Raw genomic sequence first — 25650 nt, forward strand, 5'->3', positions numbered from 1 at the left:
ATAAAATTTAGATTAAATATATACTTCCCAAAAAAAAAAATGTTTTAAAGAAACAGTATTACAGTATTTAAGCATTTCCTTATGTTTGCATTTATTTTGAGACAACATAATAATACATCATCGCCTTCTCTTTTAGTATGAGAGATGTTCAAGGAGAAAACATTTTTTTTTAGTGTGATGTAACAAATCATTAAGACATGTATTGCAATTTAATGTTCCAATTAATGTTAGCAATTTAGCATTCGCGTTAATTCAAGGGTTTTATTCCTAGGATTTCAATTTTATAGTTCTGCCTGCACAACCAAGCCATGTGGGCATTGGGCAATAGTGGGAAAATTCAGATAAAAATCATGTGGTGTGTCTCTCCCTCCCCTAATTGGTTAATAGTTACACAACAACCTAAGTTCCGACATGAAGGTAAGGCTATTTTTAATTAGTTTCCAGATAGACATATGTAATATTTCCCATAAATGCATTTAATTTTCACTCCTTACATATATAAGACTGCAGCTCAGTAACATGAATTGAAGATACAAGCATGATGAAGTTTGTGGTCCTGGCTGTTCTCATTGCTGGCGGTAAGTGAGACTAATTCCAGTCTCTTTCACATACATGTCAATACACTGCAAAAACCAAAAAGTATTTTTGTCTTATATTTAGACTTAACATCCTAGACATAAAATCTTTTGCTAAATAAGACAACATATTGGCAATGAGGTGAGGCAATTTGACTCATTTCAAGATTTGCCAATGGGGTAAGGAAATATCACTTGGCAAGCAAACAGTAACCTACAACAAGCTAATATTTTATACTTGAGAGGATAAAAAATAAGATTTTAAGTCTCAACAGAAGACAAAAACACTTGTTAAGACAGATTGTTTTTGCAGTGTAAATCTTGAAATAACTGCCTTATTAATTCAGCCTAAATTGATAAAGAATGGAATAGATATTATTGCTGTGCTTTGGTTTTGTCTGATAATAATCATGCTGTGAAACTAAAGCATTGTACAACTGGGGAACAAAACAAGGCATTTACAGCATATTAAGTCTCAATTTTACTTATTATTGTAATTATTCATCTATTTATGAACTCAGGGTTAGGATGATAAGATTTAGCTAATATTATGTTTGTGTGGCTGTTGAGATATGCAACATTACAATTATAAATAGCTTACTTGTTGTCGGTGATATGTGTGCGTGTGCATTCGTATGTACACGTGTGTGTGTGCATGTCCATGCATGTGTGCGTGTGTGTACATGTGCATGCGTATGTGTGCGTGTGTGTGTGTGTGCATGTGTGTGTGCATGCATATGTCATGTTCCCCAGCCTATGGGTGTGGGCTGCCCACTATCAGACCAGTGGTGACGAGGGTGGTGGGAGGTGTGGATGCCATACCCAACAGCTGGCCCTGGCAGGTGAGTTCAGTCATGTTTTTCCACTTTGGCACACAGACTTTCATACTGTCCCTTTACTCAGTCAAACTTTAATATTGTTCTGTTTTGAAAGGGGTTGTCCAAGGGTGCTTTAAATATAATGCAAATCATATTAGATAAACATGCAGAGTGGATGGGGAAAATGCAGAAATGTTTTTCAGGAACAATATCAAACTAAATTCCTAGAATGAAACTGACCAGAACAATGTGGTAAATCCAGATTTTGTTGTTTATACCATAAAGATGTCTTGACTTCCTGACAATGGAGTACCTCTAGTATATATTTGGAATACCTTTTTGAAATTAACTTTTTTTGATGGCCAGTGATAAACGTCAAGAGTAAATTCACCCATTACTTGCATGGTTTTCCTGACCTTTTCTATTTCCGTTGGACCAAAGATCTCTCTCCAGTACACCAGCAATGGCAACTGGTACCATACCTGTGGAGGTACTCTGATTTCCAGTGACTGGGTCCTCACTGCTGCTCACTGTATCAGGTGTGAGAAGGAGACGGGGGACCGGGAAAAGGGAGACTGGGTGTGGGGGGGATGGGGGCAGTGAGAGCATGTAGCAATGCCATTATTAGCGAAATTTGTTTGCTCAGTATAAACCTGAATTTAGGGGAATTTACACACTTCAAATATGTACATCTCATTTTCACAAGTCACTGATGTACTGTCCTAACAGGTATACATACTGCCCAACTGAACTTGAACTGGCAACCCTGAAAAACAGGGCATGCCTCAACTGTTACCATTGAGAGAAGGCACAGGATTCAATCAACACTGGTCCTTAAATTTGACTTATGATTCGTCTGTGAAGTCATTTTTGCATTTATATACAAGTCAAAATTTTAAACCAATGTCAACTGTCTCCTGGCCAGGATCTGGAAAAAAAAAACATGACCACACACTTCACTGAAAAGATTTCAGGATGTTATAGTGAAAGCTCACTTCCTGAATTTTTTGACATTTCGCCCAGACAGTTTTTGCATACAATGAATGATATTAGATATTTACAAAGGATTGTGATGACGTGCTGACCCTGCAATGACTATTATAGGGGCAATTGTGGGTTTGTGATTTAAAACCAAAGAAAATAAATAAAAACATACACTTCAACAAACTCAAAAAGAGCTTCAATGATGCTGCATTTCAGTAATGTAAAGTTAGCTGCACTTTGTCAGACGGCATGTGTCTTTGTTGAGTAAAGGGACCAAGAAGAAGCCTTTCACCATGTGCCTAACTGTCTGTGTATTTTGTCTCACCTGTTCACCTGCAGCAGTAGCAAGACCTACAGGGTGGAGCTAGGCAAGCACAACCTGAAGGAGACGGAGGCGGCGTCCGTGACCATTCCTGCCGGCAAGATCATCGTTCACGAGAAATGGAACCCCTTCTTCATCCGGTAGGAGACCACAGCGGGCGGGGTGGGGCGGGGCGGGGGGCGGACCTGGAAGAACACAGGCACTCGTCCCGGAAAATTCCTCTTCCATTCCAGCCCTAACACCCCTGAGCCCCCAAATGCCTGTACGCACCACACTAATTACAATCAGAAAAGATATGCACTCAGTGTTTTTAATTAAGGAGAGCCAAAAGAAATAGACATTTTGGCACACTGCCGAATGGTATTATCTTCAGAAACCAACATTTTATGGCCAAACTTTACAATGGCACTACAGGAGTGCAGTTTAATAAGAGAGAGATTCACACCCTTATTTTTAGGAAGGCTATAAGCAAGTGATATACATTTGAATTAGAAATGGGCTGCACTGTTATTTCTGGTTAAAACAGAGGTGCATAGGGTCTCTGCTGTTAAAAAAAGAAAGAAAAACACACACACATAGCACACATGCATGCACATATTTTCAGGTCCTTAGGTTTGGTTTTCTCTTCTTCATCCAATGTTATGTAATTTGAAGAAATGTGGAATCTAGGACTTGAATTATTTCATTTAAGACATGCAATGAAGTAATTGCTACTGTACGTTGCAATTGCACCATAATTTCAGCTCACCACTATGCCTTTGCTTTTTGACTTTGATCAGTCAGAGAATCTCATTTGACGCTTCTTTGTGGGCGTTTCCGCAGTAACGACATCGCGCTGATAAAGCTGGAGACTCCCGTCACCGTTGGCGACGCCATCATGCCCGCGTGTCTTCCTGAGGCCGGCTTCATCCTGCCCCATAACGAGGCCTGCTACGTCACTGGCTGGGGACGCCTCTACAGTGAGCACCCCTCCCCCTCCTTCCCCTCACTTTCCAAATTACCCCCCCACCCCCTCCCCAAGTCATGAGGTCCTGACCTCATCTGCATCAGTATAACAAAGGAAACTAAGCATTAGACCGTGAGACAGTCTGTGTCTATTAGAAATAGCATGTACTCACCCACTAAAGCTCTCCCCTGCCCTGCCTTCTCCCCCCAGCCGGCGGCCCCATCGCGGACATCCTCCAGCAGGCTCTCCTCCCCGTGGTGGACTTCGCCACCTGCACCCGGCCCGACTGGTGGGGCAGCCAGGTGAAAGACACCATGGTGTGCGCCGGCGGGGACGGCGCCGTGTCCGGCTGCAACGTGAGTCCGCGTGTCCCGTCAGCCGACCTCTCACCTCCGCTGCATCCGCTACAGACCGCGCCCTTCGGCCCGGTTCACACCATGAGAGAAAAGCTTCCAGTTATCCCCACTTTAAATGTGAATTTATACACTCGTGTCAGGCTGGGAGTAAGCATCCCTAGGCACTATATTTAAATATAATTCTAGCAGTATCGCTGTGTCAACTGCCATTTTATACCTTAGCCCCTCACACCCTTGCTGTTTTTACATTGTGCACCACTGTGCATGCATGATGGTGCTATACGTTGCATTGTATAGCGGTGCCTAAGAGGAGGAGCAATTGCAGGAACAGTGATAAAAAATAAATAACAATGGAGCAGAGTTCACGTGCAAAAAGCTCACATGCAGAATTAGGGTCATGTTCTTTTGGGGGGGGGGGGGTGAGCAGCCCCTGCCCCTGCCTGCCTGATACGAGGGTTCGTTTTTGGGCTGACGCAGGGAGACTCCGGTGGCCCCCTGAACTGCCAGAGCGCCGACGGGTCCTGGGGGGTCCACGGCATCGTGAGCTTCGGTTCCGGCCTCAAGTGCAACCTCGCCAAGAAGCCCACCGTCTTCACCCAAGTCAGCTCTTACATCGACTGGATCAACGCCGTGAGTACAGACCTGACCCTAACCCTAACCCTACCCCTACCTCACAACTCTGCAAACTTCCTTTTTTACAGCGACAGACTCGCACGGTAACGTCCGGCGTCGCCTGGCGTCGGCCTCTTGCCACGGGCAAAACGAAAAAACTGCTGCTTAAGGCCTATTCCGTCAGCCGCTCCATAATTACACCTGTTACAATTACACAGTGCGCTTTTACACGCTGGGGTGGCAGTGTAGTATATCAATAACAGTACTGGGTTGTGTAACGCTCAGTAAAAGTTGTAGGCTTGACACTCAGGTGGGGCACTGCTGTTGTTCTTCTGAGCAAGATCCTTGACCTGAACTGCTTTAGTAAAAGTGCCCGGGTTTATACATTGACTGTATGTATGTAAAAATGTAACACGTGTAAGTTATCCTGGATAAAATGTACATTTTTAAAGTGCGTTAATGAACAGTTAAGAAACCGACCCGAATTCACTTAAGGGTCAGCAAGCTCCCGTTATGCAAACACAGTTAAAATTCCCCTAGCAGAATCAAGATGAACAGTCAAATCAAAACTAAATGCCACGGCAAATATTAACAATGCTTCTGCAATATCAACAATGCCTCTGCAGTATCCAGGTTACATGTTGTGTGATGCTCAGCTCTATGTTAATAGCATTAATCCTGCATCTGCTTCCTGTTTCTGCAGAACATGGTCAGCTACTAAGGACAGAGAGCACATAAGCTGTAAACCAGAACACCAGTGTCATCATATACGAGAAAGATCCATCAATAAACTTCTCCAATAAACTGATGTATGCTTTGTCAATTCAAGAATGCATATTTTAACAAAACAGGCACACATAGTATGGCATACACAGCCAAACCCTGAATCAGGCAGCACACAAAATCAGTCATTACTGAACAGTCAATCCATTTGTGTACTTCTTGCAGTATTTGAAAAGACAAAGACACATGGCCAGTCTTCAGACTTTGAAGAAGCATAGTGAGAAAGAAATACAGAAACCATATGTGTTTTTGTTTGTATGCCTTTCTGGTCACCACAAACGTGATAAAGCATTTGCTGCGAAAAGACAAAGAAAACATTTGAGCCCGAAATGAAAGTTTTGCTCAACTTGCTTAACATTTGCCGAAGTCTGTATACATTTTACCTTCTGTCAGCAATCAGTTACATGGAAATATTTTTTTCAGAGAGGCAGTGCATGGCAAACACAAATGAAAAAAGGCCATGGAAAACTCTTGTAACCTAATCATTTAAATAACAATGTGTCAAGGTAACACATTTCACTTCTATTTAACCGGCTGACAAATCCATTGTTTTCTAAGCAGTGACTGAACGTTATGGCACACTGTAGGGTGGACTTTAGGTCAACAAGCCTTGTCCTAGAGTTTATCATTCACTTCACAAAGTAAGATTCCACTACCTCGTGAAGACACAAGGGTAAATAAACATAATCCATTACAAGCAAGAGTTCCAGCATGCCAGACCTTTACCCCCATTTTGATACATAGTACCTTTCGTCTTCCTTTCCACAATCCAAAACAGATTCACAGTGATTTAAATCACAGTGACCTTGTTTCGACTCACTGTGGGGGGGAAAAAAAGAGACAATTACGTTACATTTGAAAATGAATTAATATCTTTGCCCCGCAATATATTGGCAACCTGCCTCTTGCCCAATGCACAGTGGGATAGGCTTCAGCGACCCTGATAAGCGGGTAAAGATGGATGGATGGATGAATATCTTTGAGAAAGAGAGAAATCTTGGTTTTAGTAATATCAATTCTCCATTAGAGGGCAGCAAACTGCAAAGAGTTTCTATAGCAGACAGTGCACAAGAAACAGTGTCCTTCAAGCTGCAGGAATTTGTAGCTGTAGTAGTACTAGAAGAGTAAATTATTGATCCCAGAATGGGAAATTATCACTTTATGTTCATAAACTACACAAGCAACAAAATACATGGATGAACAATAAAAACACAACGTGCACTGTAACAATACAGCTACTGCAGAGAGATGTAGAGCTGTGTTTTCTGTATAGGCGTAGAACTGTGGTTTCTGTGGAGAGGTATACAGCTGTGGTCCCTGTAGAGAGGTGTAGAGCTGTGGCTTCTGTAGAGAGGTGTAGGGCTGTGATTACTGTGTACAGCTCTTTAATTGTACATATTATGTGTTCTGTGTTTTAAGAGATAAACATGACAGTCAGCTCAGGAAGAACAGCCATAAAGAGAAAATTCTAGCTTTCACGTTTAGGCAATAAAAAGAGAAAACCCATCAAGGACAGAAGGTTACAGGAATGTGCGAATTCCTTCTCATTCGGGGAACTTTGAACAGCAGGTGAACTCAAGCAGCTCCACCAATAAATAAAAAAAATATTTCAGCATCAGAACTTTCAACTTTTACACTGCAGAGATTGCCACCTTTATCACTGCTGACACAATATTTTTGATATTACTTCTGAACACTGTACATGGGAATTGAGTTTCCCCCAGAAAGATGCCTCAAAATAAAAAATAAAAAGTTCTTAGTCAGAGCAAGCAAATGTCAGAAATGTTTGCGATGCAAGTTACTTGTCAAAAACCTTAACATAGAACATGCAAAAAAAAAAAAAAAAGCAGTACTGACGGGTCGTGCAAGACAGAGGTACTGAAATACAAATATGGGTAGCATTTTCATTTTATTACTAACAATTTCAGGAGAGGAGCACATCCTCTTTAAAAACACATTCAAAATAAATACATCTTATTCAATACTGATTTGCATTATTAAAACACAGTCTCACGCACATTTCCAGCACTATGTTTAACACCTCCGTTCATGTTAACTCAGGAGAACCCTAACACATTGTTGAAAATATTTCTATGGGATCAGATGGCAAAAATAATATTTATGCACCTTCGATAAACAAGGATGTAGTACAGTGAATGTACAACAAGGTTACTTTAAAACATGCATTCAGAGGATTCCTTAGGCTTCCTGAAAAAAAAAACGTATGTACAGCTAAAAAAGGAACAGCATCATTCTGTTAGGGAGCATGGCAGCATGACATTAAAAATACTTTTCTTGTGTGATGTGTGCATTGCTGCTGAAATTAAGTCTGAACCATAACCTAAACTGGTCATTGCAGGTTGAACTGCAAAACAAATGCAAAAACCAACCATATCTCTTGTAGGTATTTTTTCAGTGAATATTTGGAATTTTTAAACCAACTAAAGTGTTCAAAGCAGCCCCTCCCCCACACACAACCCCCCCCCCCCCACCCACACACACACACACACACCCGAGAAACATCTACATCTGTGATAATTATTAAAACAACGCGGCAGATCAATTGAGATTCAGATCAATATACAGTAACTGCACAGGAAATATTGCAGATTTTGTTTACCGAGTCCAATTACAAATAATATCATTAAATGTAGGCCGTAAAATAGCCACAATACTATCTCTAATACTATATTTAATTATACACGTGGAATAAAACGTTAAAGAACTGCATGGTACTTATGTAGTTACCATGTAAGGCAGTCAATCTATTCCCATACAGCAAACTGGGACCAAATATTTTTCAACACCGAAATGAATTGAATGAAAATGGAAAGAGATGAACATGGTATTTATATGAGCCATACATCTAAGGTAAACATTAGATTGAATGGGGTTGCGAATACCACCTTTGCTTTGTAACAAACAAGACCAGGTAGCCATTTTGTTCCACATTCATGTTGAAAAGTGACATGTCACAAGTCCAGACATATCACAAGGACCAAATATACCTTTGAAAAGATTTCTAAAAGAAGCACCTCGAATTAGATTTCTCACATTTCGAATCAAGATTTTGTACACAAAGTCTGTCGCTGATTTAAAATGGTGGGGACGGGCGGGGGCATTCTTCCGGAGTTGAATGAAGGCGAAGTCAGATAAAGACGCCAATGGGAAAGCTCTTTCACAGGGTCCAGAAAAGCAGGGTGAAAGACCCTTGGGGCCGAACCCACAGCGCGGGACACTTCCCCTCCCTGGAGGGGCCATTCCCCAACCGTTCTGGGGTACGACAGAAAAGCCCGTTTCAGGTGCCGCCGTCGGGAGGACAGAGAGAGCAGTCAGAGCTGTGGGGATGGCCAGAGTCTCTCTCTTCCTGCTGGCAGATGCGCAGTCAAAGAGGTCCTCTGTGCTCGGCCATCGGCCGGTACTGTCTGTCTGCGGAGATGCTCCACAAAAAAAAACAAACAACAAAAAAAACCCCCCGCAGCTGCCCTCAGAACGTGCAGCCTTTGTCCCAGGCCTACAGCTGAGGACCCGGCCATCTATGGGGTCCTTCTCTTCTGACCACGCTCAATTAGCTGGCCACAAAGATGCCTGGAAGTCGTAAAAGCGTGTCCTTGTGCGCACGGCTCTAATTTAACCAATCAGCTCACTGCGAAGATGCCTGGAACAGTCTGAAAAGCACTTGTGAACCACACTGCACAGAATGAACCAATCAAAAGTCAGAATAAGAATAAGAAAGAACCAAGGCATAGATCTGTGCTGTGTTCATTCGTATCCAAAAAGCAATCCTAAATTCTTAACACAATATCAGCCAGCTTTAGAATCCCCCAGCATAATAAGAAACACAAATGGTCATATTTGAAATTGTATGGGACCTGTCATTCACTCAAACATTCAAAGGCTGAAATTCTTTAGAAGAATAAGCACAGGGTTTGAAACATTCTTCATTACAGATACTGAGCTGGAAGGGCAAGAAACTGACTCCATTAAGGCCTGGAGGTTTTTGATCAGAAAGGAGCACACCCCCCCTCCCCATCCCACCCCTTCATTTAAAAGACTACTGCCTTTATTCATTATCTGTCCATTATCTTAGAATGGAAAATGTGAATAGCAACGGCTATTTCACTCTGCTTGTGCCATCCTTCTGGATGACAGGCAGGATGTCTGACAGTCACAGATAACAGTTTTAGTTCAGAGTTAGCAAGAGAGAGAGAAAAAGAGAAAGAGAGTGAGAGAGAAAATTAAGTGGCATTTCTCTCTTCCGGCCAGCAGGGGGCTCCTTCAGAGTCTTGGCAGCTGGTCATCATACTGCGGGGGAGGAGTGAGGGGCTCAATGGATGGTGGGCCGGCCTGGGGCGCGTTACTGATGTCCTTCAGGTGCAGCTTCTCCGATTTGATTCGCCTCACCTTGGGGGGGCGGAGCTTGCGGCCGAGCCCGTTCTGGCGGTTGGGCGCGGGCTGTAGCTGAGGGGCGGCGGCGGCGGCGGCGGGGGCGGGCTGGGGACCGGCAGGCGCCTCGTCCTCGTCCTCGTCCTCGTGCTGGACGCCGTCCACCAGGTCCTCGTAGGACGGGAGCTGGGAGGCGCTGCTGCTGCAGGGCAGGAGGCTGGGCGGCGCCGGGTACTGCCCGCTGCCCACCGCCTCCTCGTAGGTGGGCACGTCATACCTGGCGGCCGTCTCCTCCCTGCGCACAGACACGCACAAGCAGAGGTTTCAACGCCCGCGCCTGAAATCCGCCTTCCGTCCACTCACCGCCACTCAAAAACATGGCTTCCTGTTAGAACCCATCTCTACATCACACGACAGTCACTCTGCAGACACTCTTATCCTCAGCAACGTACAGTAGCAGAGAACGTCAGTGTTTCTCTCAGGAATACAACAGTGTGGCATCACCAAGGCACAGAGGCCCATTTATGATGAAAAAAGCGTGATGCTGACCTAACAAACAACTATTTGTAATGTAACCAAAGAAAGCATCAGTAGACTTCTCAAACTCAGACACTACTACACCTATAACATTATCCCAAAGAAAATCAGAAGGAAAAAAAAGGTAAAAATAAATGACATTTAAAGGTTGTCAGGGGAGCCATGGTGCAATCTAAAGTGATTCTGAATTGCAATCTTGACTATCACAAGCAGTCTGCAGATGCTCTTAAGCAGACTTAAAAAAATGACAGGAGAATTTCAGTTTTAGCCTCAGGAATACAAAAGTGCAAGTTTGCTAAAAAAACAGAAGACCCATTCATAATCAGTAAGTGTAAAGATACACACTACACAGCTGAACTGTTTTTTAAACATTACAATCCCAAAATGACATGTGAAAAAACAGAAGGAGGAAGGCTGTAGAGGGTCAGAGGAGCTATGATGCAGTCTGAGGAGGTGGGCCCTCAGACTGCATCAGAAGATGGGCGGGGTTTCGGCTGTCCTAACCTCCACAGCCGTGAACAGGAGAAACTCCCCATCCTGGATCCTGCTGTGGGAGAGTGCCTGAACACCTTTACTCCATGTGATTCTCCATGCGTGTACGCACCAAACCTGAGCTGATTCTGAATCGCCTCCTCTGAACTGATTTTACACTGAGCAGATCAACAAGAAAAGTTCAAGCTCTGCCGATCTCTGAAGCAAACCCTGCTTGTCTGCCTCAAAAATGCAATATAAATAAATAAATAAATTATGTTTATAATCTTTGCTTTGTTGGCAAAACAAGGTCAACAAAAACGAAATTCAAACATCTACATAAATAAGCAAAACAAATGTTATTTACTGGAAGAACAGCACACTGTAAATACAGCGTGTGAGAAGAGAAATGACTTGCGGATGAACAGGATACAGGGGATGCTGTTTTACTAGGGCCCACGCAGGTGCAGCACAAACAGCCGCCATCTGGCTCGCGCCGCACCGTCTGAAGCACCGCGGCGAACGGCCTGGGTGTTCTGCCAGCGCTCATACCAGTTCTGGTGTGTTCCCAAAGCGAGGACAGGAGAAGGGCCCACGCCCAGGCGCTCCCCGGGGGCGGGGGAGGGGAACACAGCTGCCTCCCGGCGAATTACGACGGTAGGACAGCGGGTCCGCTCCGAGACCTCCCGCCATTCCCCCGAAAACACGGCCCGGCCTCAAAGCCAGGACTCAGCACGAAAAAATAACAGCGCGTGATTAACCTCCTCCCAGACCGCCCCTGCAAACGGTTAACATGAGCACACGGTCATCGTCTGGCGGCTCCTCTGAAGGACCGCTACGCTGCGGCACGGCGGCGTCCTGCTGCCAATGTCTCTGAAGAACCGAAATATCCTGCGATGCGGAGTCAGAATCGGCACGTCTTTCTGAAAAGCAGAACTCAAACGGCAAACCGTGTCAGCTTTTTGCAGAAGTCTCCCTGCCCTTCTACGCATTTGCATTTCCGCCAAACCCGAAATGGCGCCATCGAGCGCATAATTTGCCAGCGCAGAGAAACAAACACTGTGAATGGGCTTTGGCTGGGAAAACATGAATCATTTAATGATTTAATTGTGGTAATAATAGCAAGGACAGCATGTTTAATGTGACGCTCCACCCACGCCTTACCCTGCACCTGCCAAACTAATATCTGCGGAACAATCTTCTGTATTTATCAAGCGCACGTCACTTACGGTAAACACAGCTAATCTTACTTCACAAAGCCTACGAGCATAATAGCCCAAGTAAGCCTACGAGCATAATAGCCCGAGTAAGCCTACGAGCATAATAGCCCGAGTAAGCCTACGAGCATAACAGCCCGAGTAAGCATCTTCTCAGTCTGAACGTCACCTACTTTTGTATGCGTTCCCGGGCCGATTCACACGGTAACGTGCACAACACGGACACAAGCTCGAGAAGAGGCCACTTCGGCTGAAACCTGCACCCATGGTGCCACCGTCGAGTGCCAAGTGCCCAAAGTCAGAGTCACTGGCGCTGTAACCAGAAAGGCATTTAAAGAATGCCCTGTTTTTTCTCTCGTATGGTTTAACTCCTTCGCAGCAGGTCACCACTTTTTTCCCCTCTGACCCTCCCCCACCTCCTCGTGTTCTGGGGGGGCCAGAGTGCACTGGGCTCTGAGAGTGAGCTTAGAGTCTCTGTCCCCGAACATTAGGGAGAAAGGAAAGAAGAACACACGCACGGAAACAAACGACTGAACGAGCCCGAAGCGTTTCTGTCCTTCTGTTAGAATACCGAAAGTCTGAAAGGCCTAAAAATCGATCACCAGGATGACTCCTCCAGTTTCCAACTGCCTAAATGCAGAGACACAAGCACATAGGCGGTAATCACATTGTACCAATTCGCTAATTACAGTGCTCGCCTCCCTTTCCCATTCTAAAGTCTTTCATTCAAGCGTCTAAGTCTCACTCCGTTTTTAAATCTTAAATTTAATTTTTATCGGTTTTCATTTTTAACCTCTGATTGCGAGCCTTGTCTTGCATTGTGTGGAACTTTAAAAAAATGTATTTTCTTGCTTGATTTTAGTCCTGTACTCGCACCTTTTGATCTTCATTATTTTAGAGTGCTTTTATTGTTTTATAGTGGTGTTATACTATTGTGCTTTATTTTTTTCTTTTATGTAAAGCACTTTGTGCTTGTTGTTGGAAAAGTGCTCCATAAATACAGTTATTATTATTTTTATTATTACTTCACAACTCCAGCTTTGCTGCTTGTCTCCTATAAAGACATAATTTAACCAGCTGTGACAGTTAAGATATCCAGATATCATATTGGATATGAGGCGTTCTGTCACTGAGCGGTAAACTGTGGCGCTGTGAGACTTCAAACCACCAAACACAGTAAATCAGAGAGAAGGAAGTGTAAGGGGGGCAGATATGTGTGTGTTTGTGTAAGGACAGCGGGGAGAGGGAGAGGGGAGGGAAAGCGGGGGAGGACGTGTAAGAGTAAGCAGGGCAGATATGTGTGTGTTTGTGTAAGGACAGGGAGGAGAGGTAGAGGAGAGTTAGAGGATGGGGAAAGGGGAGGAAGTGTAAGAGTAAGCAGGGCAGATATGTGTGCGTTTCTGTAAGGACAGGGAGTAGAGTTAGAGGGGAGGGAGAGGAGGGGGGGGGGGGAAGAGGGCGGGGGGGAAGGAAGCGGCACTCACGTCTCCCCTTCCTGCCCCTGGGTCGCACGGGTGCTCAACCGGGCGTCGGCCGCCTGGGCCGCCCGCTGCTGCCGCCGCTTGCTCCGCACGCCCAGGCAGATGGACAGGAGCAGCATGGCCACGCCCACCCCGGCCAGGACGAAGGCCACCGACGACGTGTTGCCCCTGGCGCTGGCGTTGCCGGGCCCCGGCTTGGAGCCGCCGCCGCTGCTGCCGCCGCTGCTGCTGTTCCCGGGCACGTTGGAGGGCACCACGCTCCACACGATCATGACGATGCCCAGCGCCACCAGCCCCACGCCCAGGGCGCAGAGGGCGTACTGCGAGCCCGAGTTGTTGGCATTGTCGCTGGCGTAGCTGGATGGCGGCCGCCCGTTCCCCGAGCACAGCTGCCCGCTGGAGCACATCTCCCTCCTCGGACCCGGGCCCAGCCTACCACAGCTCTCCGCTCCAACTGGCTGCAGCAAAGGGGAGGGGCAAGCAGCTCGTTAATATTCATAGCACTCAAAACCAATGAACATCCCTTAAAATTGCAACGCTAGACCAATCAACAGACAAGCAAAGAACTGGACTGCTACTCACTCCCTCAGTCTTTGTCTCAGAGGAGCTGGTTAAAATCAAAGTGCTCAAAACCCGCTGTCAAATTTAAAGGAATCAACAAAAATGCCACAAACTGGAAGAATAATGCTTGGTCAGTCACCAGCAAAGAGAGGAAGGAGTGCTCCAACCAACAATGCCCCCTCCCCCAACCCAAAGAGAAAACGTTTCAGCAAACAAAGATGAAACTGGACCAGTGTCCCGCTGCAGAAGGGCAAGGTGAAAACTTCCAGGAGTGCTTCTGCAGGGCGCCCAGGGAGAAAGCCGAAAGGAGATCAGCGCGGGTTCTAATAAATTCCCCGAGCTCCTTTAAAAACGGGCCTTTCTTCCTGGGCTTTAAAAAAGATGCCACCGCCACAGGAAAGCAATCCAGAGGGAGTCCAGATCTGCTGAATGAGGCCCTTCATCCTTCCTGCAGGAGCGCTGCTCTCTGGGGACGTGTTTGTACTCCACAGAGCCGGTCCCAGAGCCCCACACGGGACTGTCCAACTCAGAACTGAAGAACACCCCTGCAGCCGGAACTGCAAAGGCTCGTTTCCAACGGCAACAATACCGATGACTATAATGACAAACCGTAAATTCTTCACTATCACTCCATCCACACCAGAGAACTTGTTGTACCGTGAATACCCGTCCATCAACACACACGTACGCTTCCTGCAGGAACAGACAGCACAAAGCTGCGATTGGTTAGATAGGAAATCGCTGGAGATGTACTCTAAAAATCACTAGGACAATATGAATTGTTCTAGCTAATTGTGGCTTGTACTCCCCCCTAGTTTTACTTAGCATAGGTTAGGTGAGAATAATGTTCACTGCGTGAACTGGACTGTGTTCTTGGTTATGAATAACAGTACAAAATGAGCATTGTACCTTATCAAACCTGTTTTATAAGTTGTTCCAATGACCTTGATATGCACTTCTGTATGTCGCTTTGGATAAAAGAGTCTGCTAAATAAATGTAATGTAATGTTCTAGCTTCATTTCCACTGCCATCATTTTTCAGCCATTTTTTTATTTCATAGTTGTTGTCCCTGGTGGAAATGGGCTTCATCCCAGAAAGTAATGACGCTAGTGAACTTCAAGATCATCCAGTTGGCAACGACTGTGCCATCAACAAAAGAGTTAAAAGGTAAACAGGATATGTTCTGAGGGAAGTAAGAAGCATTTAAGTTCACTTGGGTTGTGATTGTTGCATGAAATTAAAACACTGTTCACACACCTTCTGATGCTTATTAACCTATTCTAGAAAATAATCTCCAGAACCATGTGCATATGTGTCAAATGAAAACAGTCAGGTGCACTACTGACAGTGTTTCTAGATGCCCTTTAAACCACAGTGAACATATTCAGTAAAACCTTCCACTTGCCTCTTAAAACGGACTTCAGACGGTCACACAGCCAAAACAAACTAGTCTTGCACCACTGTTACATTAAAACGCTCATAACCACTAAGTTACGGTAAAGTATGTGGTGACACAGGAGTCAAAGTCTGTCTACAACACACCTCCGATAGGCTAACCAGCTTTTATAACTTTAATTTCTTTCATAAATCTGTCTGCTTTAAAATGGCATGGTACCGTAAATAAATGTAGGGCTTTGTGGACGGTCTTCACCTTTAAAGTTAAAAAGGGAAAAATGTATTAATTTCCCAAAATGCTAGCCCTCTCCCACTGGGCCAAGCCTTCACACTGAAATGTCCCAATAACCGTGATTTCCTAAGGGAATCTATATCTATACGTTTTCTTCTGCAATCCAAACACCACGGTGTTCATATTCTGTTTAGTGATAATACAACCTAAGGCGGAGGAAGTCATCCGCAACAAGCCTGCATACTGTTGTCGGTACAACATGAAAGTAGCAAAGCATCGTGATTTCCTACACGCACACTGCGTCAGACAAGCTGGAAACAAGGTACTAGGTGTGTTAAAGGGCATTCAGGATTGCTTGAGAGCTGCAGAGGCTGTAAATTACTTTGTGACACTGTAAAATGCGCACTGCATTTTCTTTTTCCTGTTAACGCATGCACGTCGTAATTTGAAGGGTGTAAAGCAATAACTGCTCTTGAGGAAAAGGACTTAGCAGCACACAGGGGGTGGCACTAAACGTTTTCAGACTTGAATGACTCATCGGCTGACAAATGCCTCTGTACTGCGCAAGCAGAAACACTATCGCTTCTCTGGATAAACGTGCAAGTGCTCAGTTACACTTTACAGTGGAACCAGCCAACTGTACCAGAGCGCCCTTCTCTTCTGCCACGCAGAGGACACGGGACACAGAGTGTCTGCGCATGGAGATTACCATCAGCAATGAGACATAAAGCGTAAATCTACGCCTGGTCTGTCAGGGAGCAGAAGGTTACAAAATGGGGGGTCTATGTGTGAGGGACGCAATCTCTCTCTGGTTCCTCCATTTTGATGTTTACCAGGGAGGACGGACCCCAGGCAGACCGGGGAGCAAATCTGCCTGCACACTGCTGGTGGAATTCTTGTGTCATGCCAAATGCCAAAGGAACAAATGGCATCTTTATCCGTAAATGCCTGGCAAGTTATTTATGGGGGGGGGGGGGGGGGGGGTTATATAAAAGGGATCCTGAGGCACAATTGCCTTCCCCTCTCTCTCCCTCCCTCCATCCACTCTCTCTCTCTCAGGATGGAAGGGAGGTATCAGCGCAAACTTCCCTAATGAGAATGTAGTCGATCAAGTGAGGCTGTATTCAAACACCATTTACAGACAACCGGAGAGCGTGACGATTCTGCAGTCAGCCTGAGCCTAACATTGGCAGCTCTGCTGGCTAAAGAGTGCAGACAGGGCAGAGAGAGAACAAATAACTGGACGTTAGACCAGGATGGGATACACCTGTGGCACTAGCAGTACTAGCTGCTTCTTCAACTGCCATTAATGTTGAATTCTTTTTATTTTATTTTATTTTTTTTTTTTTACATAAGACAAGCTGGGAGCACGTCTTCATCAAAGAAATGAACATCAACCATTTAAATATGTGAGGAAACAAAACACCCATCTTGTTCGTATTCTCTGAGCCCACATACTGTCAGAAAAATTCTAACAAAAAGAATGGGCCTGTCTGACTCAGGAGGAGGTAACAATCTCAACAGCTATTTCCCAGAGACGTCGGAAATCTGGTGCACTTCCAGCTACGATGAAAGGGAAAGGTGTGGATTTAAAATAAAAAAAAACATCAAGGCAGAAATCTTCATAAGGATCTGCCTGGAAATTCAGTTTTTAATGACACAAAGATGAATCTCTAGAAAGCAGCACAGAAGTGCAAGAGGGCAAGTACAACACCAATTCCCTTCTCGTCAAACCGACAGAACCAAATTCCCAAAGTTTGCCTCCCAGTCCTGCTGCCAATTTTAGATAAGAAAAAAAGGCTCTTGACATGAAATAAAACTCAGATGGCACAGATTCTGACACACAGACTAAACACTAAAGCCATCAATGCAGGGATGATTGGCGGAGGAAACACAGATGAGAAAATCGTGTCTCAGTTCTGAAGATTACAGGAAGTCCTTTCCTGTCCCGCTTTCATTTCGACGGCCCAACCCTCAAAGAGCCCAACATCCAACAAGTCCAATTTCACTGTTCTTGCCTTGCAGCTTGCAGGCCTCAGGCCTCATCAATGGACCTTTTCACAAGGGGCGCTGTTGGTTACGGATGACATCATTGATGGGTAAACACGGTAACATCCAAGCGCTTTTCCTCAAGTTGCTTGTAAACACTGCCGCGGTTTTCGACAAGCACTCTCGTTTGATTTGAGGAACCATTCTCTCCGAGACAGAAGACAAAACTCAACACAACTCGAACTAGATCACTCGTTGAAAACCCCGGCAGTGTCTGCAAGGAACTTGAGAGAAAACGTGCTCAGAGGCTGTCACGTTTGCAGAGCTTGCTCTTCCATGACATCATCCGTAATCACAGTGCGGTTGTGACCACAGCCCTTGTGGAAGAAGGTTGATTAATATTAATGAAACAACACTGTACAAGAAGTGAGAAAAAGAGACAGGCATGAGGGGGGGAAAATCAACTATGAATCCAAACGCTCGAGACTAAAACAGTGGTTGAGTGGTTTGTCCTTCCAGGCACCATAAGGTTGTGGGGTCAAACAAAGGACAACCAATAAATAGTAGCCAGTAGACTGGGAGTGTCAAGGTGATACATGAAGTACCACGACTGTCTAGTCAGTGGTTTTCAAACAATTACAGAAGCACTGCCGAGTGTACTGCAGACAAGAGGAGGAAATGGGTTGAAGAAAAATCATTTTAAAGGATAATAAAATGTAAGGTGCAAATTGTATAAATGAGCACTTCAGTTAAAGCCTCGGTTCAGGGGAAGAAAAAAAAAAACCTTTCTATTGACATAAGGTTGAAAACGTCTGCATTGGGTAACTTCTAGACATGAAACCCTGCAGGCAAAAACTGAATAACTGAGTATAATCCTCTACCTGTCTGGAACACGCTGTCACACTAGGTAAAGGTGGGAGTCGCCCTGCATTGGAGGTATTCTATTCTTTCAGAAGAGCCAGAGCGGTTAAGAGTTTTGCCACAAAAAAAGCTCCACAAGTTAGACATCTATCAATGGCTCACAGAAAAGCTCTGACCCCCCCATTAACTGCCGGCTCTCAGACGAGAAGGAGAATCCAGCTCATTCGACGCAGCGGACTCCAGACCTGCTGCGCCTCACAGCCTTTCAGCGAGCGAACGTTTGGCGCATGCCTCACACGTTTTTTTTTTAACACACGCAAGCATACGTTGATAATGAGTCGCATTCCGGTGGATTTCATAAATGCGGGCGAGCAGAAATGCGTAAAATGCATCCACGTGCTGTCTTTCAACTTTCAAAGCGATTACCTGCACGTCCATCCGTCAGCCTGTTCGTCTGTGAAAGCCATATCTGGAAATTTGCTGCGGCCATCCATTTTTCCAAAAGGAAGACAACTATTTACTTTGGTGACCTCCGACCTTTCCTCTAAAGCTAACATCAGGCCAAACATATCCCGAAAAGTACTGACAGGATTGCAAAGACGCTTGCTGTGCACCTTAATGCGAGGGGAGACTGTATTGCCTTGGCAGAGGTCTGCACTCTACTGAGTGCATTCTTTTCGAGTTATCGATGTGTTTGACGTGAGCCCTTGTGCAGGATGAATTGTGTCATTTACAGCTGAATTGTAAATAAAGCATTGATTAGGAATACACAGGCAGAGTCCATGTTTACTCAAACAAGTCCAGCTCTACCACTGCAGAACACTGCTGCATGTGCAGGTTATATTAGAATTACAATCTGTAATCAAGATCCTATCTTGACCAAGGTTATCTAAACAGCTATTAGAGAACAAAAGGCCCTTCTAGAGCCAGAGACCGAGCCTTCAGCACAACTTGAACCTTGCAGAAATGTGAGAGCCCAACTGAACTCAACCAAAAATTTACTTACAAACCTTTAGGAAGACCAAACACAAAATACCTTGATTTCACCACAAAAACACAGCTGCAAATAGCATGGTAGATGTGCATGTTCAATGAACAAATGTGAAGTCCATGTATGGGCTACAGGCACAATTTTCTGTCTATAAGTGCAGGCTAAAAACATACCTCTTTAATCAATCATATAGCTAGCCATTCCTAAGGGCCAATATCCAGATAAACGGTCAAGTTAAATCATGGAGTTCATGAAGTTAAATGTGGATGTGCGGACCTCTGAGTGGGCTGGAGCAAGCAGGACCAGATGTTGGTTTATCAGCCTAGCCCAGGCATTGTCCTGGGCTATGGCATAGAGGGAGGAAAGCAGTTTAGCCTAGTCCATGAATGTATGGTCTGAGTTAGGCCTGCTAGGTTAGAACATTGAAATCAGATTATGGCTACAGTAGGAGGGCTGTCAGTAGTGGCTGTCTCAGCCCTCATACACTGTTCACTGGTGGCTGTGGATTGTAAAGGAGCTAGATGAAGCTTCTAATCCATGTGTTTATTCTAGGTTATTGGCACAGAGACCACATTTACTCAGTGTGCTGACAATCTTTACAGTGCCTAACCTCGTCTTCTCTGTTTCCTTTCCCCTGGGGCTCCTGCCCCTCCCTCGCCCCGAGTTCACGGACCGCTCCAGCCCGTTTCTTCGCCCCGAGTCCACAGAATCCCTCCAACCCTGTCCTTCACCCCTTGGGCGCAAACAGCCACAGCCCTGTTCCTCCCCTGCTTCGTACCCACGTCTCGACGCAGCCTGGAGCTCCAGATGTATCGCCCGGCCCCTCCAAACACCACTATACTGAACTGTACAATTTTGAGTTCTAATAGTTCATTACCTCAACCGTAACCTGCTCAACCCATTTTATTTCCTATGATTGATCCCTTACTGTGTGTCAGTAACTGCTACCAGTCTACTGCTACTTTACACCAGGCCGGCCAATGGAGCATGGGTTCCCCCTCAACTGCCGGGTTCATCCCTAGATTCCTTCCCATCAAGGAGTTATTTCTTGCCTCCATTTGAGGGTTTTTCTCCCCACTGGGAGTATTTTTTTTACCTCATGCACTTGCTATTAATGGGTTCAGGCCTGGTTGTTGCTCGGTTCTTGCTGTGTTTTCACTCATTTCTGACATTCTGCAAAAGCGTCTTTGTGACAGGTTTCAGTAAAAAGCGCAAATACAAATAAAATCTATTTGATTTGAAATGGATGGTGAACGTCTCTTCAATGTATCACTGAGGTACTGTAGAGCCTATTAAAGATATAGATTACATGAAAAATAAATAAAGCCAATAAACACGCTGCAGTTACCATGGAAATAGCCTAATTCAGAAACACCCTGGGGTACTTCCAGGGGTTTAAAGGGGGGAGGCTACTTGGGGTTAATAATCATAGGCGATAATAAAGCTAAAGAGGAGAATATCTAATTGGGCCCGAGATACAACCATAAAGGGCAGTTTCTGGCACATATGGAAAACATACAATAGGCCCAGGTATTCCAGTGGCTTGACTTTCTTGCCATTTCCTTGGCTGATCACTGCTCAGTGATATGAAAAAAAAAAACATTTGGACGAGTGTCCAGACTGTAGAGCCCATATTTTGCCAAAAAGATGTGATGAGAGAATCTTGCCAATCCTCACATTTTTTTGAAATGCAGGGCAGCAATAGGCACTTGGAGCGGTTCATCGAGACTGACATTAGACCCCCTGCTTGCATTCACACCCTTCTACTGAAATGGTCAGGCAATCAGCTCAAATTATAAAATCTCAGACACCAAAGACGTTTTCCAATTACAGGATGGAACTGCCGGCTACACTTACAGAATACTTTGGTTGGACTGCCTTTGTTGAAAATTAATTTTAATGAAAAGTTCTGACAGCAATTTCCAAAGAGTGCAGCATGGCTTCTAACAATGAATAACAACAAATGTACCGCAGTCAAAACTCAGCACGCTTCCGGGGCATGTGAGCATACTTTCCCCAAGTTATTCAAACTATTTAAAAACGGCACACACAAAAAATACGCTTAAACATGTGATCAATGTCAGCTGCAGCCAAACTATCTATGCCAACAACCCACTTAAATTGACCAGTGTATCAACGCTAATGGAAGGCATGGGATATTTCTGGCATTTCTGTAGCCCGCTGTTTGTGAACCACTGAACTCTAATTGAAACCAGTGATCCTTTCCAAGCTCACCAAGTGTCCTTCCCTGCCCCTGCTTTGCTCTGACTGGGGAAACTGCTAGGACAGGGGTCTTTGGGAGGTGGAAAATTACAGAACAGCTGGGCCAGGTCCACCAATTCTTGTTTGATGCAATTAGAAGCCAGTTCCTGATTTCAGAATTAACAGTGGCTACTCTTGCACATCACTGCCGGTAATGAACAGATTAGAGAGAAAACTGACAATAATTTTCAATGCAAGACCTGTTCAGATTTGATCATCCTTAAACACTATAATTGAAACATAAATACATACATGAATACAAATACATAAATACATACATACATTAATGTTAATATAGGCCTAATTTGGTCTGTATTTTTTTTTAAGTTTGTGAAATGAATATAGGCCTATTCCTTGAGAGATTAAATGGAAAATTGTATTTCCCAGAAGTAGACATACCACTGAAAAATTGCAGGAGAGATCACTGCATGAGAGAGATTGTAATTGAAAGCCTACTTTCATTAGCCTTCACAGACAGGCAACCGCGGCTTTCAATCATTGATAAAATGCTTGATTTTAACTGAAGAGAATAAAGAGAGGTTTGAACAAAGTCAATGGAGCCTCAGATAATATTGCCAAAAATATGAAAGAGGACCAGATTCCTCTTCACTGAGTGCAGGGTATTTTTTTAAATTATCTCTCACTGCATAAGAAAATAGCTGCACAGTTCAGCTAAATGCCACTTATTCTGGGATGTCACTAATCTGAGTCATTTGTCTTGAGCCAAATATGAGCTGAGAATACCATGCCCGTAGGCCCGTGGTCTTTTGGGAGTATCAGGAATGAATCAGTAAAGTCTAAGGCCATTGCCAATAAGACAATAATAGTCTTTCTTCAGATTTTGTTCTTCCAATCCTCACGTAGCCAACTTAAGCAACTGCGTGAAAAAAAGAATCCAACCCGACTCATTCCCGTATTAAACTGTTTTCCTCTTGCGTATTTTATAACCTCAATACACCATCATTTACCCTACACCTGCTGAATGGCTGAAACCAAGCTAGTGTTCGCTTGGTTAGTACTTGGATGGGAAACCTCCTGAAAAAGGTTCTGCTGGAAGTGCGGTTTGTGGGCAAATAGGGGCGAATCTTCCCTCTGATCATATAAAGTGCAGTGATGGGGACACTGCTGTAGGTAGTGATGTAGTTCAAAAGCGATGCTAAACTCAGGTCTTGACTCACTGTGGTCACTACATATCCCATGACACTCGTCAGCAAAGAGTAGAGGATTCCCTGGTGTCCTGATTAAATTCCCAACCTGGATCTGTCAACCTGCCACCTCATCATACCGCAGTTCAATTGCCTAAAAACTCCTTCACCACATTAGCTGATGTGTGGTGAGCGTTCTGGTGAAAAATGGCTGTCATGCATTCATCACTGTAAAGCGCTCTGAATGTGAGACAAGTGCTGGATACTGCAAATATACTGTGAGTAATTATTCATTGTTATTAGAATTATTAGATGTATATAACCCTCCCACTTGTAAACATTATGGCAAATTTTTTTTTTAAACACTTTTTTTAAACAATTTAGTGAAGAGACTGCATTTTACGTTAGCCATGTTAAAATACAGTTGGCTCAGTGACAATGATTGGCAGGGTCTCATTACTCTTCTGTGGCGACAGTCAGAGCAACCACACGTACCACAGATATGACAAAGCACAGCTGAACCAGAGTGTATCATTGACAGAGCCAAAGTATTTTACAGGCCACCAGGAGGGTGTGTTTTACCTCTGGGATTATTCAAAGGGTATGTCCCACGATCAATATTCAGACATTCGGAGGGTGTGTCAGAGTTGCGTGCAAGTCTGAATCAAGATATGACGTTGAGTCAAGCGTGTAATATGTCCTTGAGTGTACACATCAGTGTAATCTACACTACACTTAATCCTCCATGCCAGGGTTCCCCCTGTATTATCAAATGTTATGTCATAATACTGTTTTTTTTTTTTTTTAAACATTTCTGGCAACTGAAAAAGGGGGAACATAATAGTAAAAGACTAATAAAACTAATTGTTACCAAAACATGTAGTATTTTCTTTCCAGTATAGGCCTACATAAGATCACATGCCATGGTCTGTCATAAAATATTGAATATATTCATATTTAGATATTTTCCATGAATTTATTCATGTTGAAAAATAATCACAGTATTGCTGGACCGAAATGAAGTGTGGGAAAAAAACGCTTTAAAAGCCCGTCATTTAGTTATAAACAATTATGACAGACATAATTAAGTTATTTAAAAAACAGTAATATAACATAAGTGTTCTCTGACTTCCTTCACCCCAAGGGAAGAAATCTTACTTTAACAAAAAACTATATCCACTTGAGTCAGTTCGGCCTGGATAACTTCTATTTATTTAATATGAAAATACATACTTCCAAATAATGTGAAAACTTCAGTAGATGCTGATGGTGTAGCCCATGTTTTCCATCAACTCTACAGTAACGCAGCTCCCCAAAAAAAGGGGGGGGGGGGGGGGGAACTCAGATTCAAGTCTGCCAAGCAGTGACAAAAATACACCGGCCCCTCCCTCCTACAGTACCTTCCACATATACTTTAAACTATGGTCTGGCTGATTGTGTCTCAGTTAAAATGTCACTACAATTAGGCATAAGTGAACCGCAAATAACCGAGCCTACTTAGAGGAGTAGGTGTGTTAGAATTCTGCAACAGGCCTAATATATGGGGTTTACAACAGGAAATTTGTGTGTCTCGTGGCTGTCGGTGCATGTCACAGAAAATGCCCCGGCTTTTATATACCGAGACTAACCTTTTGTCTAATATATAAACGCAATATTTCGCTATAAGCGTACGAGCGCCAGCATCCTCTAATAATCAGTCACTCTGTCCTAAAGGTTGATTAAATTATGGTTTTGCCACACTCAAAAATAGCCTATCATTAGGCAAAAAAACTTAAGAGGAAATAAGGATAGGATGTGGAAGTGACGACAAAGTAGGCTACCCACAAATAACGTTGAAACACAGTTAACATAAAAATTCAAAAATCTACATTTAACTTCAGTGTGGAAGGGAATCTATTAATGTATTCTGTAATATTGATAACGTAAACTTACTAGTTATCCAGTAGTTTGCGTTCAGTAGCCTGACTAGCAGAAAATGTAACGATTACTTGTACCCACACTTAAAATACGTCTCCCCATTGACCGCACCTCTTTCTGTGACTAATAAGACTTAGTTCAGTTCAGTTTACCGGAAGATTTAATTCAAAAGCCCACGAGAATAAATCAGCCATAAATAAATAACTACCCGTTACTGCTGTCCCGGTGATTTAAGCAAGTGATGGCCTTACCTGAAATTCTGTTCTTGGCGATCAGCGTTCGCGTGATTTCATTTCGATTACGTTTACGGATAGAAGTGCGGTTGAACACGCGCATACACAATTCAGCAAAACCAGAATTTACTTATATTATGCCCCTTTATAAGGTATTCTTCCTGATTCTCACCGACAAAAAAATCTAGAAACTTTGTCCAAACCCAAGGAGCGGAGAGGGAATCTTCCTTTACACTCCAAGTGAAGTGTTTACGGTTTTCCCCTTGGTCTTAGTGCACGTGGAGTAGCTAGCGTTTAGTTTTGATGTGTGCGTGGGGGAAGAACCGATTGTTATCGGTGAGTCAGTCAATCGTGACATACCGTGTCACTCTTGCGCAACTAATTATCGATATAGCTACATGCGCTTCGTCGGAGTATTACACGTATTGTAGCCAACATCTAGAACTGAAGGCGATCCTGTAATAGTAGTTATTTACCAGTGGAATAAATTCATAATTAACAAAAGAAAAAACTCATCCCTCAGTTTTTAGCCCCATTAAATGATCTCACTTTGGGTCCCACTACCCCAGGTCACC

General features: G+C 44.0%; 2 protein-coding genes across 2 annotated transcripts; one reads left to right on the forward strand and one right to left on the reverse strand.

Annotated features, from left to right (window-relative positions):
• Positions 1-470: 470 nt before the first annotated feature.
• On the forward strand, positions 471-5421 carry ela2l (elastase 2 like). The gene is made up of 8 exons (XM_064297862.1): positions 471-578; positions 1329-1417; positions 1835-1932; positions 2717-2839; positions 3522-3658; positions 3856-4001; positions 4479-4631; positions 5317-5421. The coding sequence occupies exons 1-8, from the start codon at positions 539-541 to the stop codon at positions 5332-5334; spliced, it is 804 nt and encodes a 267-aa protein (XP_064153932.1). The 5' UTR covers positions 471-538; the 3' UTR covers positions 5335-5421.
• A 1867-nt stretch (positions 5422-7288) lies between these two features.
• tmem51a (transmembrane protein 51a) lies at positions 7289-25390 on the reverse strand. Its single transcript, XM_064297860.1, has 3 exons — positions 25094-25390; positions 13492-13946; positions 7289-10077 (listed from the first exon to the last, which is right to left on the reverse strand). Exons 2-3 carry the CDS (start codon positions 13893-13895, stop codon positions 9675-9677), a joined length of 807 nt encoding a protein of 268 aa, XP_064153930.1. The 5' UTR covers positions 13896-13946; positions 25094-25390; the 3' UTR covers positions 7289-9674.
• Positions 25391-25650: the final 260 nt, after the last annotated feature.

The sequence above is a fragment of the Anguilla rostrata genome, chromosome 11 (assembly GCF_018555375.3).
Source record: "Anguilla rostrata isolate EN2019 chromosome 11, ASM1855537v3, whole genome shotgun sequence".
In the NCBI taxonomy this organism is placed as follows: domain Eukaryota; kingdom Metazoa; phylum Chordata; class Actinopteri; order Anguilliformes; family Anguillidae; genus Anguilla; species Anguilla rostrata.

What these genes read in the sequence shown, in the direction of transcription:
- ela2l (XM_064297862.1), top strand. Translation starts at nt 539, where the DNA reads ATGATGAAGTTTGTGGTCCTGGCTGTTCTCATTGCTGGCG. An exon ending in GGCTGTTCTCATTGCTGGCG is followed by an intron (nt 579 to 1,328) that starts GTAAGTGAGACT and finishes CATGTTCCCCAG; the next exon opens with CCTATGGGTGTGGGCTGCCC. An exon ending in CCAACAGCTGGCCCTGGCAG is followed by an intron (nt 1,418 to 1,834) that starts GTGAGTTCAGTC and finishes GTTGGACCAAAG; the next exon opens with ATCTCTCTCCAGTACACCAG.
- tmem51a (XM_064297860.1), bottom strand. Translation starts at nt 13,895, where the DNA reads ATGTGCTCCAGCGGGCAGCTGTGCTCGGGGAACGGGCGGCCGCCATCC. An exon ending in CAGGGGCAGGAAGGGGAGAC is followed by an intron (nt 10,078 to 13,491) that starts GTGAGTGCCGCT and finishes GTCTGTGCGCAG; the next exon opens with GGAGGAGACGGCCGCCAGGT.